Below are 17795 nucleotides of genomic sequence, written 5' to 3' on the forward strand. Positions count from 1 at the left end.
GCAATGCCTAGACCCCATAGGCATTAACCTTGGCCCCAAGGTCTTACAGGGAGCTGCTGCCCAGGGACAACCAGTGGCTGTTTACGCCACTTGGTCATTCACACCGGTTGTGAGCTGCCCAGGTGGCTAAACTGCCAGGGTAGAAAAGTGCTTTGAGACGAAGACCCATAAGCTCAGAGAAGGTGTTTTTACACATCTTTGTAAAGGTAAGATGGGTGAAAGAGAAGTTGAACTTGGCAGCTCCCTTATATAATAATATTAAGGGAACAACTTCTGTTTCTTCATATATAAAATGGGCATGATAATAATATTTTCACCACACAATTCTGAAGAGCAGGTGAGTGAGATTATGTGCAAAACCCTCAGTATGATGATTGACACCAGTGATCCTTGAAAAATATTGTTATCTGTTCCATCCCTTCTGGTGTAAATATATCTTTAGTATCCTTTTCAGAGACAGATATTGATCAGGAGAAGGGAAACATGATCCAGATGCATGATGAGATTTTAGAAGAGTACTTAATGATTTTTTAAAAAATCTGTTTCCTCTGATAAATGTCATACCTTCTATTAAAATACATTTATTAAGTTTAGTATGTTTATATATTAAAAGTCATATACATGTGTATATATAATACATGTATGAATGTATGTAAACACATACACTCCCATTAGGTAAACTGAGGTTTTAAGAGAGCAAATATGACTATTCAAATTGTGAAATCAGTGTGGATTATCCTATTGGTAGACTTGTATCTATGCTTATATTAATCTCCTGTGTATTTGCAATTCTTTTTTCCCACCAACAGCATTTACTTGGAACTTCCCATGTTTATGTGATTCCTCTACCCTGTGCTGAGAAACTTACACATACATTTTAGTCGTGTCATGTACTTGGCTTCACCACTAGAGGGAGCCACGGTGTAACGGGTGAGGTCAATCTAAGAAATATGTGATAGCTGGGTGTCGATCAGAGGCCAAGGCCACAGGTTAAAGGTAACATATTTCAGATTTATTAAAAAACACATAGGCAATGAGTCAGAGCTTTGGCTAGGAATGATATGGAGAAGAATTGAAGGTATTAGTCCACAAAACATTCACAGTTGTGTGCAAGAAACAAAGAGAGGAGGGAAGTATTTTAGAAGCATTTGCGGTGCACAATGGATGGCCCGGCCTCATCGTACTCCTGTTTGCTGATCCACATCTGCTGGAAGGTGGACAGAGAGGCCAGGATGGAGCCGCCAATCCAGACAGAGTATTTGCGTTCCGGAGGGGCAATGATCTGTTGGTCAAGATGAGAAAGAAGGGCCATTAGTGTACTAGGGCAGAGCCTGGGCTGCCACCAGGGTCCAGATTTGGTGGGTCTGGCTGAGGTGTCAGGGACACTGGGGACAGTCTGGACTGTCAGATGCCCAACCTTAACCCTAATCCAAGGGGGTGCTCATAGCTTGTGGATTTAGAGATTCTTCAAGGAGCGCACTTGCTTTTCTGGCTTCCTTTACTCAATCTATTGCAAAGCATTCATCCCACCTCCACCACATTCAGTCTGCTGTTGTGCACATTGGAAGTTGACCCCAAATCCTGCAAGGCCTCCACTTAAGAGCCCTGATGATGTCTTTGATTTCCGTAAGCTGTGCCTCAGAACTCGGCACAGCACACTTTGTACAGAAACAACCACCAGGGCCTTCAGTGAGAAGTTTGATTGTGCCAAACGTGCCGCGCAGGGTTTTCCCACCTGATCAAGTCCACTGAGGTGCACCGTTTCACAATGAGGAGCTCAGGGCTCCCTGTTGGGAGGGCCGTGTGCCTGGGATAGGTCCCAGTTACAGGCATTGCCTAGCCTTACCCATAGCACAGGCCCAACATGCAAGGGGATGCTAAAAACTTTTTTAAATGATTTTATTTGTTTATTTTTAGACAGAGGGGAAGGGAGGGGGAACGGGAGAGAAACATCAGTGTGTGGTTGTGTCTTATGCGTCCCCTACTGGGGTCCTGGCCTGCATCCCAGGCATGTGCCCTGACTGGGAATCAAACCAGCGACACTTTGGCTTGAAGACTGGTGCTCAGTCCACTGAGCCGGGGCTAAAACTTCCTAAATAATTGAATAATTCAGGCACAGAGAGCAGCAAATCAGGCCAGGGTTCTTGCCTACCTGCAGTAAATCCCAAAATGGCCACAGTTGAACAATTTTAAATTCCACCCCAGACTTGGATATTTGGGTAGAAATGAATATGGATATTTCAGTCAAACAGACAATTTGTTTCTGAAACCAGGATAAAAAGATTTAATTTCTGTTTATCCTCCAAGCTCTGGTTGCACATTTATTTTTAATTTATTTTTAGAGAGAGGGGAAGGGAAGGAGAAAGAGGGAGAAACATTGATGTGTGGTTGCTTCACATGTGCCCCCTACTGGGGACCTGGCCGGCAATGGCCTACTGGGGATTCCTGGACCTTCCCAGTCAGCATGTGCCCTGACTGGGAATCGAACCAGCGAACCTTTGGTCAATTCACTGAGCCACACCATCTAGGGCTGAACATTTATTTTGAATACAAGGAGTTAATATTTACTGAGCATGTTTTATGTGCCAGACACTATGTTAAGAATCTGTTTTAACATGCGTTATCTCATTTAATTTTCATAACCACTTCTAAGAGTATTAAATTACTCCCACAGTGCAGAGGAGGAAAGAGAGACTGAGAGAGGTTTAGGTAATTGGCTTGGCTATCACTGGTTGTGTGCGTGTTAAACCCAGTATTCAAACCCAGACCTCTCCCAGGTGTTTTCTGGTTTTGTTTTGTTAAGTTTTAGAGGTAACCTTTTGGGGGGATAATTTTAGATTTACAGAAAAGTTGTAAAGAGTATGCACAGAGTTCCTGTAAACCCCTCATCCAGTTTCAGTTTCCCTTAATGTTAGGACCTTACTGTCCTAGGCTTTTAATGATTTTCTCTTACCACACTGGAGCCCAAAGTTCCACATTCATTTCTATTCAAGAAGCCAAGTTTGGAGAACTAGGAACTCTCCACTTGAGCAAGCCACAGTCTCTCTCTGTAATTTACCTCCAGTCTAGGTTGGCTTTGTCAGTGAGCCCAGCAGCTGGCTTCATCCTCCTCCATCAGTGTAGGAGGGAAAAGAGGTCAGAGCAGATCAGAGGGGCACCCAAGGAGGCACCAGTTCTAAAAAAACAGTCCCTTCTCTCACTGTGAAGCCTTGCAAAACTGATACTGCAGAGAGATTATGTGCTTCGGTCTAGCACGCTTTTATGTGACCTGCATAGCCTTTCCAAAGAGAGAAAGAAGAGAGGGAGAGGGAGAGAGAGAGAGAGAGAGAGAGAGAGAGAGAGAGAGAGAGAGAGAGAGAGAAGTGCAAGTAATGGAACCTGTTAAAATACTTCTTATGTGTGTGAACTGCACCTGGGCTGCCCCCTCACAAAGCAATAACAGCTTCTGTGAAATCACTAGTCCCGTGCAAGGTTGCTTCCAAAGAATGATCTGTTTAATCTCTGGGCTCCCATAACTGGGACTCAAAACTCACACAATACAGGGGTCCTGGGTGGCTCTGGAGTCATCCTGTGCTTTTGAGCCCTTGTATCAAAAGGTGTGCAGAGAGATAAAGATCGAATTCTCCTTCCTGGCCACTGAGATGTGATCGTGTTTTGTAGTGGGAGAAGAGTATACGATATTGAGTCTACAGGGCTTAAACCTCTTCAGAAATATATCTGGATCCTCTGTAATTTTTTTTAAATGTTCTGCACTCAAGATGCACTATTTTGTGATGAGGAAACACAACAAACTATGTAGTTTAAAGAGATTGGGCACATGAGCAGCTCTGTCGACCTCTAGTGCAGCTGCTAAAATAGCATATAAACAAGGATGATTATAAATTAAATTTTGTACAAGATAATTTGACATCTTTTATGAACTGGATTGACTTATATCCCCTAAGGTATGAAACTTATGGTCTTGGACCCACTGCCTAGCCCTAAAACCTGTGAGCACAGGTAACCAAGATATGGTCTCTGAAGAGTCCTTCACATCTGGTGACAGGATCAGCATCACCAGCAGCATAGCCCTGGGGCCTGTCACTGAACTATACCTTGATCTTCATGGTGCTGGGTGCTAGGGCCGTGATCTCTTTCTGCATGCGGTCGGCAATGCCAGGGTACATGGTGGTGCCCCCAGAGAGGACGTTGTTGGCATAGAGGTCCTTCCTGATGTCAATATCACACTTCATGATGCTGTTGTAGGTGGTTTCATGGATGCCAGCAGACTCCATCCCTGGAAAAGAGACACAGGCCATGGTCCTTGGTTGGAGGGTAGAACCCACATGGGACATGGAAGACCTACATGGAAGATCTCACCCTGACCGGAACTAAGCAGACATAATGATCTAGGGACCACCCATCTCGGAGACCAAAAGGTCCTTGTAATGCTCAACGTCCTCCTACCTCTCATCTAGTGTGGGGGCCTCTAGCAACACCCCTGGGAGGGTGGGGGCTGCCACATCACATCACCTATTTTTAATAGACTCACTGCTGTCTATGGTTTAAATCAGGGAAATATCTTGAGTCTCCCTGTAGGAGGTTCCACACTGAGCCAGTGTCACAGCCATTGCTCAGAAGGCTCCCAAGTCTCTTAGGCTGCCACATCGTTGTCACTCATCAAAGCAACATGGAGCTGAACCATCAGAAAAGTGCTTCATCCTATTTGGACAAAGACTCATTTTTCTTCAGTCTTGATAATACTTTTTAATCTGAACTTTTTTGTTAATTCCTGATGTGTGTCTTTTGAAAAGAACCTCTAGATGGCCCTTCGTCTTTTGCTGTGCTGTGATGAATAATAAAAAAATAGTAACAGCAATAGTAGGAATAATAATTCCTAACTATTGGTTACTGGCAGTATCTAGCAACTGTTGTGTGCTTGTTCTGGTCAGCCCCTGGGCGAAGTGCTCCGCACACATCTCAGGTGGTGCTCGCAGCCACCCTCTGCCCTCAGCACAGCTACAGTCCACCCCTTAGCGACGAGGACACTGAGGCGTAGGGAAGTTATGCAACTTTCCTGAGAACCTGAAAGTGGAACCAGCACTCAAACCCAGGCTCACCGCTCCCAGAGCCTGCCCTCTGTAAACAGCTATGCTAACCTTTCTCTCAAGATCAATGCTAATTTAAGAAGAGGTTCTTCTGTTTTCCTCTCCTTCTACCATTTCCAAACTCGCAGCATTCAGCACACCGTTCCTACTCACCCGGTGGCTCCACTCTGTCCTAAGCACAAATAATACTCGCTTTCATCCTACACCAGACACCAAGAATGCTTCTGGCTTAACTGCAACATAGTGTTTTCTTGGAAAGAAAACTCCTTTCCTGGCCTTAAGTCTTCTCACTTGACAAATGTGACACTTTTAGCCTCACCCTGGTTCAGAAATGGTTTGGTCTTGTGGCCCCAGCACATGCAGAAAAGCGCTGATGGCCAAAGGCCAGCTGTGTAGGGGCGGGGAGGGTGATCCCCCCCTCCCAGGGCGGGACGCTGCTGCCTACCGATGAAGGAGGGCTGGAAGAGGGTCTCGGGGCAGCGGAAGCGCTCATTCCCAATGGTGATCACTTGCCCATCAGGCAGCTCGTAGCTCTTCTCCAGGGAGGAGGAGGACGCGGCCGTGGCCATCTCATTTTCGAAGTCCAGAGCTACGTAGCACAGTTTCTCCTTGATGTCTCGGACAATCTCACGCTCAGCTGTTGAGATGCAAATATCAGGGTTTGCACAGGTGGTAAAAATCCACCTCTCTTACCTGTCTCTCCCACAATAGTGGTTCCTTCAAAACAGTGTATAAGTTCAATATTCTGCAACCTCAAATCCCTGATAGTAATTAAATTATAGGTCCACCAGGGAACCACTTCTGTTCCTAGCAGAGTGCATCACGCATGGTAGACTCTTGGTAAATAACATCTGGCCAATGCATGATGGGAATGAAATAAGCTGGCTAGAGAAAGGCGCAGAGCAGGAAATCTTCTTGTATATTGTATTTTTGCAAGGTTAACTGATCACCCTGTGTTATAATTTTTTATAACAGTTAGTTATATTGGATTGCTTGGTTGACCTGGAAGTTATGCTGAAGCAGCCCCTCTGGGACCCCCACAGTTTTCAAAAAAGCTCTGGTGATCTATGTCACCTGGTCCAAGTAGGTTCCAGTTCTAATCCTTGGCATAGCCATCACCTTCTGGAGAGGGGCAGGCCCTGGCCAGGGGCCAGAGCCATCCAGGAGTCTGCAGTGGTGCATATAGAAGGAGGTATGAAGAGTGGACAGGTGACACCTCTCACACTCCCACACTCTGAAGTTCCCAGCTATTGGTTCCCTCTGGGAACCTTTTAGAGGTATCTGGGGGGTTCTTGGTGGGGACCAAAGTCAGCAACAGCATTAATTTAACTCTCTACTCCTAGAGGAAGCTTCAGCAACTTCAGGCTCAAACTTGGAGTCTAGAATAAGCCACAGGCATGTCGAGAAACATAAACATTTAGACGACACCAAACTGGTGAGGTGAAGGCAGGCAGCTAGGGCCAAGGGCACCGAGGAGGCCCAAATGTCTCTACAACCTCTGCCTCTGCCTCTGCCTCTGCCTCTGCCTCTGCCTCTGCCTCTCGTGGGTGGAGACCCGGCGGTTCCGGCTCAGAATCCAAAGCTGAACATCTCACTGCCTGCTGGGTTAGTGGTAACACTGGCTAATAACTCCTTCCTCATGCTTACTCTGTGCTGGGTGTTCCACGTGCATTATCTCACTCAGTACTCTGGACAGTCATGCCAGAGATGGGCCTCGACCATCTCCCTTTACAGATGAAGAGACTGTGGCCTAGTGAGGCTGTGACACTTGCTCGAGATCACACAGCGAGTGAGTGATAGAACTGGGCCCAGGCCCTGGCTGGGTGTCTCCAAAGACTGCCAGTCACCATGGCCTGCTCTCTCTGGTCCCTGCACTTTCTCTTTTCTATTTGTGAGTGGAGGGGATTTAAAAATGCTCAGAAAATACAACTCTATCATACTAGATGGTTATTACTATTCTTGTCAAGGAAACAGTATAATCATTTTGCAGTTTCACCCAATTTAAAGAAAAAAAAAGCCACACCTGGCTCTGGGTGGTGCAGTCAGTCCCGGCCACCTGCAGGACTCCCTCCCGCCTCTGCACCAGCCAGTCACTGGGGTCCTGTAGTGATGAGGAGGAGCACACTGCCCCTCCACCCTCCGCCTGCTGTTCCCACGGGCCTCACCTGTAGTCACGAAGGAATAGCCACGCTCTGTCAGGATCTTCATGAGGTAGTCAGTGAGATCTCGGCCAGCCAGGTCCAGACGCATGATGGCATGGGGCAGGGCGTAGCCCTCGTAGATGGGCACGTTGTGGGTGACACCATCTCCAGAGTCCAGCACAATGCCTGGGGGACATTAGGCACAATAAAAGTCACCACAGTGACTGGCAGGTGGCCACTGGCTGGCCTAGTAGAGGGGGAATTTCTAAGCCTCTTATTTGAAAGAAAGAAAGAAAGGAAAGCATTTGGAAGGTCAGGAAAGGGGGAGAAGACTTGGGGAAGAGAAAGAGTAAGAAGAGAGGAACAATAAAAGTGCTACTGGAAATAGAAGCTCAAGGGCTCATTTTTGTAGATGATGGGAAGACCTGTGAGGGCTGGGATTAGCCCTGTCAACTCTGAGTAACCCTCAGTGACCTCAGCACACGCAGGTATAACCATCCAATTCTGTAACTGCTGGTGTCTTCAGTGGAGGCTCCCCTTCCCCCCAGGCACCTACCAGTAGTACGTCCAGAGGCATAGAGGGACAGCACCGCCTGAATCGCCACATACATGGCCGGGACGTTGAAAGTCTCAAACATAATCTGCAAAGCCATCCAAAGAACTAAGTTAGTGATGCTGCCAGACTTACCAAGAATGTTCAAGAAAGTGCCTTCTTGTTGATAAATACAGATCTTAATTTCTCTGGTATAAGGAAAGAGGCCTTTTAAACCTGAAGCTCAGACTGGTTGTGACCAGCCTAGTTCTGTGGTTTGTCTGAGGTTTTACTTAATCAGTTCTACTTTTTCATGTAGGGGCTGGGTCACTGCCAGCCCTAGAATCTGAGGCCACTCTGGTTGCAGGGGAAGGAGCCCTATTTCCTGCCAGATGAGAATTGCTTGCTGGTAACAGAGGGACCGCATGTGACCAGAGCCCCTCCAAGTCACTCATCATGAGTTTGTGTACACTGAGATGCCCAGCCTCCATTTCTCCATCTGCAAAACCCTCCCAGCTCTGACTGTTCACTAGAATGTGTGAGATCATTTGCTGGAGAGCCATAATTCTCAACTAGTTTCCTGCCTTCACACCACGCACAGGAACAACAATGCCCATCAGAAACAGCATCTGGCTACGTGGAGCGATTCCCCAGCACGCAGGTGTTTCCCTGCGCCAGAGTAACTGCTGGTGTGTTGCTGTCAGCACCGGGAGCTCCTCCCAGGAAAGGGCCTTGCAGTCCTTAGGGTCCACTCCAGGCTCTGCCATTTCTAGCTGTGTGACCTTAGGGTATTCACCTAATGTATTTGAGCCTTGATTTCTTCATTTACATATTTGATAATAATAGATCTTGCTTCACACGTTGTTAACATTTAAAGAGACAATGCATGTAAAATACTTAGCCCAGCGCTTAACCACAAGTGAGTATGAAATTGACATTAGATGTTTTTATTGCAAAGCTCCTCCAAACCGGAAACTTTGTCTGGCTGGTGGAACGAATGGTTTTCTGCAGTAAGGCCTTTGGGGTTCAGACAAGTCACAATGAAGACAATAATAACTATTGCTTGTTAAGTATTTAGTACACCAAACACCAATATACATTTCACATTTTGCCTCACTAACCTTCAGATCAACCTTTTGAAGAATAATAGTATAACTTTCCCAACTGTTAAAGGAGGAATCTGAGGCTCTGAGAAGTTAAGTGGATTGCTTAAAGTCATATGGCTAACAAATGACAGATCCAGTTTTCAGACCTTGAATTCCAGAACCAAAATTCCCCACTTTGTGTCCTCCTACATTTTCAAGTGACTTCTCCTTAGATGTTTTTAACCTGAACTTGTCATTTTTTGAATTAAATCTTTTACATGTCTTATTGCTCTCGGAGGTCGAAGGGGTGTCATTTCTGCAGTAAGAACATGAGCACCGTTAGGATGGTCCTGTCCTTTGGAGTCCGCAAATGCCTGGGAAGTTGTCAGTCTCTGCTGCCCTGTGCAGTCCCTGCCACACGGACTTCCCCAAACCCAGTGTGCCGGGTCCGGGGGGTGGGCATTTACCTGGGTCATTTTCTCGCGGTTGGCCTTGGGGTTCAGGGGTGCCTCGGTGAGCAGGGTCGGATGCTCTTCAGGGGCCACACGAAGCTCATTGTAGAAGGAATGGTGCCAGATCTAGGGGGAAACAGGGCAGAAGCACAATGAGGGGATGCTGTGGGGGTACTGCAGACCCCAAAAAGGGACCAGAATGAGCTACACGAAACCAGGACAAAGTACTCATTGTGTGGCCACAGTTCTACCAAAGTAGAGACTGAAGCTGCAGACTCTGAGGAATTCGCCCAAGGATTTATGGCTCGTAGCTGAATGAACAAAAACCCAAACCCAGGTCTGCGAGGCGGGATGGAGTAGTGGTTAAGGGCGCAGGCTTTGGCATCAAATCTGAATTGAAGTCCCAGCTCAACCACTTGTGGATGGTGCGAGCTTAGGCAAATTTTAGCCCTTTTCAGCTCCAGTCTCACCATGGCTGATATAAAAATCATCAGCATGTCTTTGTGAGATTTAAATAAGCAAACCCCAGAGTTACTATTTCACCTAGCATCTGGCCCAGAATAAATGCTATTATTATTCAACTGTCTTCTTTACCCCTTACTTCTTCCATTTTAGTTAATGTTGACAGGGAAATGACTTAGTTTAGTCAAGTAAAAGGACAAATGAATGAAAACATAAATGGGTGGATGAAGCTGACCTGAAGACCTAGTTGCCATTTTTTAATACTTTCGGGAAATCTCCTTCTGCAGTGTATGCTAAGAGAAGACAGGTCACCCTGCCTCCAGTCTCCATCCCCTGCACCCCTTTTGCTCTCCGGGCCTGGGGAAAGCCTGCCTCCATTGGGACACTCTGGTTATTGCACTCATGGGTACAAGTCTGGCCTTCGGGTGTTTCCAAAGCCAGCACCTGTTTATAGTGTATTTGTGTGAATGTACTTTGGACACAAGTGTGCTTTTGCTTTCTCTTTAAGCCCTGCGTGCCATGAAGAACAAACCACTGTACAAAAGGGATAAATTGATTATTTTTTAAAGCATGAGAATTCTCCTCTAGCATCAGGAATATTACATTTATCTAGAATTAAGACAAAACAAGAACTGTGGTGAAAGATTATAAATTAACAAAAGCAAGATCAACTTGATACACTCTTTATCTTGTTCTAGTTTCTTCAGTTTTGAATTTGTGGTTCCTGGAAAGGAAATGAAAGACTTCTGAGAGTTCTTTGATGGAGCAAAAGTATCAGACAGAGTATTCGAGAAATCCTGCCAGTCATGTTGCTGTGGTTACTCTAAAACATCATTTAAAAAACGACCAATTCCCTGCAGCCACTTTGAATTTGAATATTAGAAATTATGAAATGCTTTATGCATTCTAAAGAACTTTCTCCAGGGGCACATATTCTGTCTTTTAAAAATCCTTGTCCAATGATACAAGGATATGTTTATTGTTTTAAAGGGGGTGGGAGGCAGAGAGAGAGAGAGAATGGATATGAGAGAGAAACATCAGTCAGTTGCCTCCTGTAGGCATCTTGCCCCAGGATTGAACGTGAAACCTAGGTATGTGCCCTGACAGAGAATTGAACCTGCAACCTTTTGGTGTACGGGATGATGCTCCCACCAACTGAGCAATATGGCCAGGGTTGGGTGTGGGGTGGGGGTGGGAGACATTCTGAAATGCTGGCAGCTCCATGGAGAAAATCTGAAAAAATATTTGCTCCCTGTTATTAATATCCTCTCCTCTGTGCAAACCACAGTGTTAACCAAGTCCAGTCTCTTAGAGCAAGCAAAGCTAACGAAATGCAATTTTTGTGGAGAGGCCAAGGTTCCAACATTATTATTAATAAATTCTAGCAACACTATTTCTCTTTTAAACTGCTAAGTGTGTGTGTGTGTGTGTGTGTGCACAGAGCTGATAAATAAAAATCCAGATGTTGTGGTTCTAATATATTTTGCTGCATTTAAAACATTTTATGTCACTTTCTCATTATTTCTTCCATTTTTTCTCTGACCACTTGTGTTTCTATGATGCCTAATAAAACATCAAAATCCCAGAATTTGACTCATCTCTTCATTAGCTCTTTTACATGAGCCTGGGAGATAAAGACTTTACTTAAATGTAACACAGAGAAACACTTTTAAAAATGTATCTACTTAAAACCATTGTCAGTTGTTGTGCCCCAACACCGTTGAGGGACAAACAGGAAGGTGCTGAGCCCACAATGTCACAGCCTTCTTTTCTGTAATGAAATTAAAATACTTAAAAAAATACTCAGGGTGAGTTCATGAAAAGCTTTCACGAATGAGTGGGGAGAGGTTACTCCCAGCACTTCCTGGGCTCTGTGGCTGCAGAGCACTGGGAGCCACGCAGCCTCTGAGGAGACAAGGGCCATCCTCTTGGCGGCCACTCAGCTCAGGCAGGTGCTAGGAGGTAACCCACGCAACTGAGCAATAGACCACTAGTTCCCACTGCTGGCAAAGGACGACTGTTCTCACCCACGGAACTGCCTTCCTCTGATTAGTTTATAAACCCTGTTAGGCAAGGAATTTTTTTTAAAGAAATGCTTCAGGATTTATTTTTCCCAGTCAGTGATCATCTAGAAAAAATATGAACAAGTAAAAGCACAGTTGGGCCTTGGTAGCACCGAGCTTTGAATCAGGGCCCGCAGGCATTACCCAGCCCGCAGGCTCAGCCCGCAGGGAAGCTCTAGTACCTTTTCCATGTCGTCCCAGTTGGTGATGATGCCGTGCTCTATCGGATACTTCAAGGTCAGGATGCCTCTTTTGCTCTGTGCTTCATCACCCACGTAGCTGTCTTTTTGTCCCATTCCCACCATCACTCCCTAAAAAGATTCAGTGCATTAAAGTCAGCCTTTCCCAGAACTGATGAATTGATGACAGTCACAAAGTTAAATTATTAAAAGATAAAGTTCCTCTTTTGGCACCAACAACAATATGCCAAGTCTTATGATCACTATGTTCTTTTTTTCCAAACTTTGTTTATTGTTTGGTTACAGCTGTCCCATTTTTCTCCCATTACTCTCTCCTGCCCTACGCACCCCTCACCTCCCACATTCAGTCCTCCCCCAGCCCCATTGTCTTCATCCGTGGGTGCTTCAAACCTGTTCTTTGACTGACCTTTCCCCTCCTTTCCCCTCTTATGCCCATCCCTCCTCCCCCCTGGTGATCACTGTGTTCTTGAGCAACATCCCTCAGTTGATTGGAAATTGACCTGAATTGGCCTCTAGATGACAGAGGGCCACATGGGTGATTTACGAGTGTGCTGTGGCTTGTGTTCCTTGTTGAGTTCTGGCAGAGATTGCATTTGTCTGCTTTGGCACTATAGCCTATTGCCTGGTATATATTTGTCCTGCAATAATGACTTGTTTAATGAATGTATGAAATTTTACATATAAGTTAAATGGCACTTCGCCTCTTATAAGGAGGCAACTTTTAAAGTTGTCACCTACTCAAGAGTATATGAGTGTTGTTTTTTAACCATTATGAGCAAAAGCACTAGATCTACAAATGACCATTCAGTGCTTGGTTTCTGATGGATAAATTCATACTGATCAACATTAAGACATCTGTCAGATGTATTGTTTTTCACCATGAAGGTGATGCTTAATAAAAGAAGAAAAGAAATAATTCTCCTCATTCCTGGAATTTTAAATTGCCCTAGAGTGACTGCCCTAGAATTACAAAACATTCACGGCCACTATAGATCCATAAAACATCTCTACAGCACCTTCAGCAAAGAAACAGAGTTTGTTCACTGAGCGAAGCATCTATCACTTGTTGTTGTGTATACACATAAAACTGAGAGCCGTAAATATCAGTCAGGTAAGCTCGACGTGCAAAATGCATTTCTGATGTGAAGGATGATTTCTGAGAAGAAATTCTCAGTTTTACCTTGTGGCTGTCACCAACATTTTGTTTATATATAACATTATGTAAAAATTTACCATATTGCTGTGCAGATATGTTTCATTGGCAGCTAACTGTAAAATTACAGTTGGTAAATCTTACGTTCGTCTAACCTCAAGCTCTTTGAGAATGAATGACCTGAGCTTTCAGTGCAGTTTCTCTCTGAAGAGTAAGTATGGTGTACATCAAGCAACCCATCAGTATTTCTGATGCTGGTGATGATAATGGCAATGATTATATTTAGACAAAAAAACTTATGAAGATGGGGCAGACTTATATCTGATAGACACTCACCAGATAAGTTATGTTGTATATAAAATTGGCACTTACTCCTTGACGTTAATCATCAAAGGTATATTTTTAGCAAGGTTACATAATTTGGGGGCAGCAAGCAATAGGCAATCTGTGCACACCGGCTGACACACAGACATAGAGGGACCTAACCCATAGTGCTGTTTCTCAAATGGAATTGACAGAATTGTGCTCACCTGATGTCTGGGACGTCCCACAATGGATGGGAAAACAGCCCTGGGAGCATCGTCCCCAGCAAAGCCGGCCTTACAGAGCCCAGAGCCATTGTCACACACCAGGGCGGTGCTGTCCTCTTCTTCACACATGTTGGCTGAAGCCGAGTCACAAGGTCCTGTAGGAACAGGGGGAAGTTGCCCCAGCTGTAACCTGGCAGCTGCAACACTTACCCGAGTTCTACCTTCCAGGCCAGGATTGGGGACCCCTCTCTACTCCTAGAGCACTCTTGGCTGACCTTTATCTAACACAGCATTTGTCTCAAAGTACTTTAATTAAATTTCTGGCCGTTTATAAGTCAAGAGTCAGACTTTCACATTCACACAGGTGGCCTCCAGCACAGTGGCTGGCATGTCTCTCGAGCTCGTAAACATTGACTGAACGCGCACATGAATGAACAGCTGTAAAGCACAGATGGGACTGTCAGACTGTGAGACCCAGTCCTCAAAGGGACAAGTCACTTGTCGTCTGTTAAAGAAGTATTTGAAATTTGCTGTCAGCATCCACCCAAATTCATATTTTTAAAGGTATAACTTAAACTTTTTTTAAATGTAGACTTTGAAGGATGGGCAAGCATGTAAAAATTTGGAAATGTTGAAAGGCTGAAATGTTTAATATAAAATGTCTAAAAGAAAAATCTCTTTTGAATCCCAGCAACTTTTATTTTGCCCTTGGAAAAACATTGGAAACAGCAAAAAATCTAATAACAAGGTGCTTTAAATCACAGGGGCTGAAGTTACTCTCCATTAATAAAAATCATAGCTAACTTAACAGTCCAACAAGATGGGGGAGAATCCAGTAAATTGCACATCATTCAGTAGGATGCTTTGCTGCCATTAAGAAGGATTAATAAACGGATAAGCACAGTTATATTCTATTATAAGAGTAATAGGTTAGAGAAAGTAAAATTGTATGACCCCATTGAAATATATTTTTATACATTGCCAAAAAATTAATCATATTCACCAAGATACTGATGGGAGTTATTTTGAAGTAGTGGGTTTTATAAGTGTTTTTAATTGTCTTCCCTGGGGTCTGTATATTTTCTAAATTAAACATGTATTCTTTAAGTAATAAAATAACATTTTAAATAACCTACTCTTAAGCTTGGATCCTACGACAAAGTCAGAAAGGCAAGGGCAAAAATAACAGCTTACCAATTTGGGATATTGAAGGCCTATCAGAGAACATTTTTACCAATGCCCTTATTTTTACAAATGAGAAAACCCAGGGGAAGTGATTTGCTCAAAAGCAAACGGTGTGAGGGGCAGAGTTGCACCAAGGCTACCACTACGCCTTGGCTTTCAATCCAGATTCCCTTCTGTTTTTGCCAAGCAGAATGAGGAGGGAACATCTGTAAAGACATGGACCCCCCTGACTTGGAGATCTTAGGATTTCAAGGCGAGGAAGATTCTTCTCAGTTGGTGAACTCACTGTACACCCAGACCTACATATAAAAGGCAACACTTTAAAGGAAATTTCTGGGAAGTAAGAAAAGAAAGACTAAAAGCATGAAATCAATGCGTCTTTTCAAATGCCTAGAACTTCCACAGGAAGGCCTCAGGTCACATGACCCTTTGCAAAGGGCAGGAACCTCAACTGAGACGTTATATTTTAACATGCAGGGCACACACTATTATCCCCAACTGACATGCAAGGAAGCCAGTAGCCAAGGAGTCCAGGTGACTTGTCCGAGATCCCCAAACCAGTCAAGTTAGGGCAGCAGAGGCCCCAGAACACGATGCCGACCAGCACGGACTCTGGAGTCAGACTGCCTACCTTTGCGTCCAGATTCCACCACTTAGAAGCTGTGGCTTAGTGAACTACATAACATCTCTAAATAACAGCATTTTTTAAAAAACCTCTAAAACAGCCATAAATCGGTATATATCACATAGTGGTTTTATGAGGACTAGATATTTTAAAAGCATTTAAAGTAATTTACAGTGTCTTATACATTATGAGTTCTCAATAAATATTTGTTTCCCTTTTTAGGAAATTAATACTTTTAAATATTTGTTTTAAATGATTGGTATAAATATCATTAGATGACTATGATTATTATTCAGATCTTTTTATTCCTAGTCTTTGCTTTCTTTCTACACTGCCTCCAGGCTTAGGATGGAAACCCCCATCTTTTGGGTTCCACTTGCAGGAATGGAAACTGGGCCTGGAGAAAGGATTGCCTTTCTTTTCTCACCCTTCCCTTCCCTCTCCAGACATTGCATTCGTGGGGTTCGGCATCTTTCCTAGCAAACTAAGAAGCTGGGAGAGAGGTGAGAAAAGAATATAAGGAGACAAATCTGAGAAGCACTTAGGGGCCCAAGGCATTTGTCAGAGGCATCAGGCCCGGGTCACAGGCCGTCTTTGGATGTGCTAAGCAGACTTTCCAAAGCAAAAGTAAGAGCTGAAAGCAGGATGAAATATATCAACAGGACACTTTAAAAATACAACAGGATGCTCAGCATGAATACCCGTTCTTAACAACCCTTTTCAACCCTTAACAACCCTTAACAACCCTTAGGGGCAGGGAGGATTGGGGGAGTGTTGGAACAGACTGCAGGAGTAGGCTGACCCTCAGCATCAGCTAGCATGTAGGAGAAAAGCTCAAAATTCACTAAATGTTCTTTTATTTAGTAAAAATGTCCCAGAAGTATTTTATCATCTCTGAAAGGAGCACTGTCATTACAGAAGAGGTCTGTGTGTCCCCGGAAAGGAGTTGCCTCAGTGGTTTACAACCTTTATCTAACCTGCCTGAGCAAAATGGTCTGGAGCGCAGCATTTCCTAATTAGGTAAAACACACTCGAATGTCTGCTTTTGGAACTGCACCCGGGTCAGAGGGTTTGCTCCGACCGACCGGGTGCATCTCATGCCAAAAATGAGTAGCTGGTGGGAGGGGAGGGGAGGGGGGAGAAGAATGTTGCTGTTCCCAGCTCATTGGTCTTGAAAAGCAAACCATATTTAGTCATGATCACAAAATGGAAGGAAAAATCTCAGCATGAAAACTCCCAATTTCGGGCTGAAGCTGCCAAGCCCTCATTTACAGCGAAGTTCAGCCTGGAGTGGCAGGGCTGGCTCCACCTTCCCTCTGGCCTCCTGAGGCCGACAGAAATGCAAACCAGACACCCAGAAGGCTGACACCAGAACAGCTGTCAGATGATCGCCCTGCTCCCTCCCTCTGATTTGCAGAAAAAGATTCAGTTGGTTTCCTGCTGCGCTCTGCTGCAAATGACCCAGCTACTGTGCTGCACATCCTAAACCATAGGCTCGCAGTTGCACACAAGAGACATAACCTTCTCACAGAAGACACTGCCAATTAGAACCAGAGGAACCCAGAAGCAAATGCAAACAGCCAATACCAAAGACTAACCAACTAAAATCCACTTCCGGACACTTTTGCTGCACTAAAAATCCAGTCCAGTGAAGACTCCCTTCACCAAATCTGAACCACAAATACTGGAGTTTCCAGTGCCCAACTATAAGTAAGTGTGTAACTTATGCAAATTATAAAAATGCAGACAGGTAGATTGCATCCCTGAAACATGTAACAAGATCTGGGCTTTTGGCTCAGTATAAATAGATCTTACAGGTGACACAGAGATTTCATTCCATCTTCCTCTCCCTCTCTTCCTTCTCACCAAGCTGCTTCTTAGCCTTCCTTTTAATGTCAGGTAATTAGAGCTAAAAGCTACAATCATTTTAGTAGTACAATTTTCATTCAAACATTTCAGAGGACATGAGCCCAGCCAAGTCCCTTTGGATGAGGTCCGGTGATCCTGGATAACATCAGAGCTGCTGGAATCTGTAAGTCACATCCCTGGGCTCTGCCACTTACCCTGACAGTGCTGGCTGGGCTTCCCGGCTCTGGGTGATGTTCAGGGAGGCTGAACGCCGAAGGGTTATATAGTCCCTTGGCCTGTTCTCCTCCCACTTGCTTCCCAAACAAGGAACAAAGACAGACTTGAGCCCGTTGTTCAGTCTAACACAGCCATATAGGGACCTCAGCACAAAACTCTCTAATCTGGGTGGCCAGAGGCCTGGGTCTCTTCCAC

At 44.7% G+C, this 17795-nt stretch overlaps 1 protein-coding gene across 1 annotated transcript; it reads right to left on the reverse strand.

The window, feature by feature from the left end:
- Nucleotides 1-990: 990 nt before the first annotated feature.
- ACTA2 (actin alpha 2, smooth muscle) lies at nt 991-17687 on the reverse strand. The gene is made up of 9 exons (XM_045854237.1): nt 17579-17687; nt 13706-13860; nt 12005-12133; nt 9313-9423; nt 7785-7869; nt 7253-7414; nt 5533-5724; nt 4095-4276; nt 991-1282 (listed from the first exon to the last, which is right to left on the reverse strand). The coding sequence occupies exons 2-9, from the start codon at nt 13832-13834 to the stop codon at nt 1139-1141; spliced, it is 1134 nt and encodes a 377-aa protein (XP_045710193.1). The 5' UTR covers nt 13835-13860; nt 17579-17687; the 3' UTR covers nt 991-1138.
- Nucleotides 17688-17795: the final 108 nt, after the last annotated feature.

The sequence above is a fragment of the Phyllostomus hastatus genome, unplaced genomic scaffold (assembly GCF_019186645.2).
Source record: "Phyllostomus hastatus isolate PE091 unplaced genomic scaffold, TTU_PhHast_1.1 phas_scaffold_1066, whole genome shotgun sequence".
NCBI classification, from domain to species: domain Eukaryota; kingdom Metazoa; phylum Chordata; class Mammalia; order Chiroptera; family Phyllostomidae; genus Phyllostomus; species Phyllostomus hastatus.

Excerpts from the sequence above, each read along its gene's own strand:
- ACTA2 (XM_045854237.1), bottom strand. The coding sequence starts at position 13,834 with ATGTGTGAAGAAGAGGACAGCACCGCCCTGGTGTGTGACAATGGCTCT. Across the intron at positions 7,870-9,312 it reads ACCGCGAGAAAATGACCCAG|ATTATGTTTGAGACTTTCAA; the intron begins GTAAATGCCCAC and ends ATGGCTTTGCAG. Across the intron at positions 4,277-5,532 it reads CTTCCAGCCCTCCTTCATCG|GGATGGAGTCTGCTGGCATC; the intron begins GTAGGCAGCAGC and ends TCTCTTTTCCAG.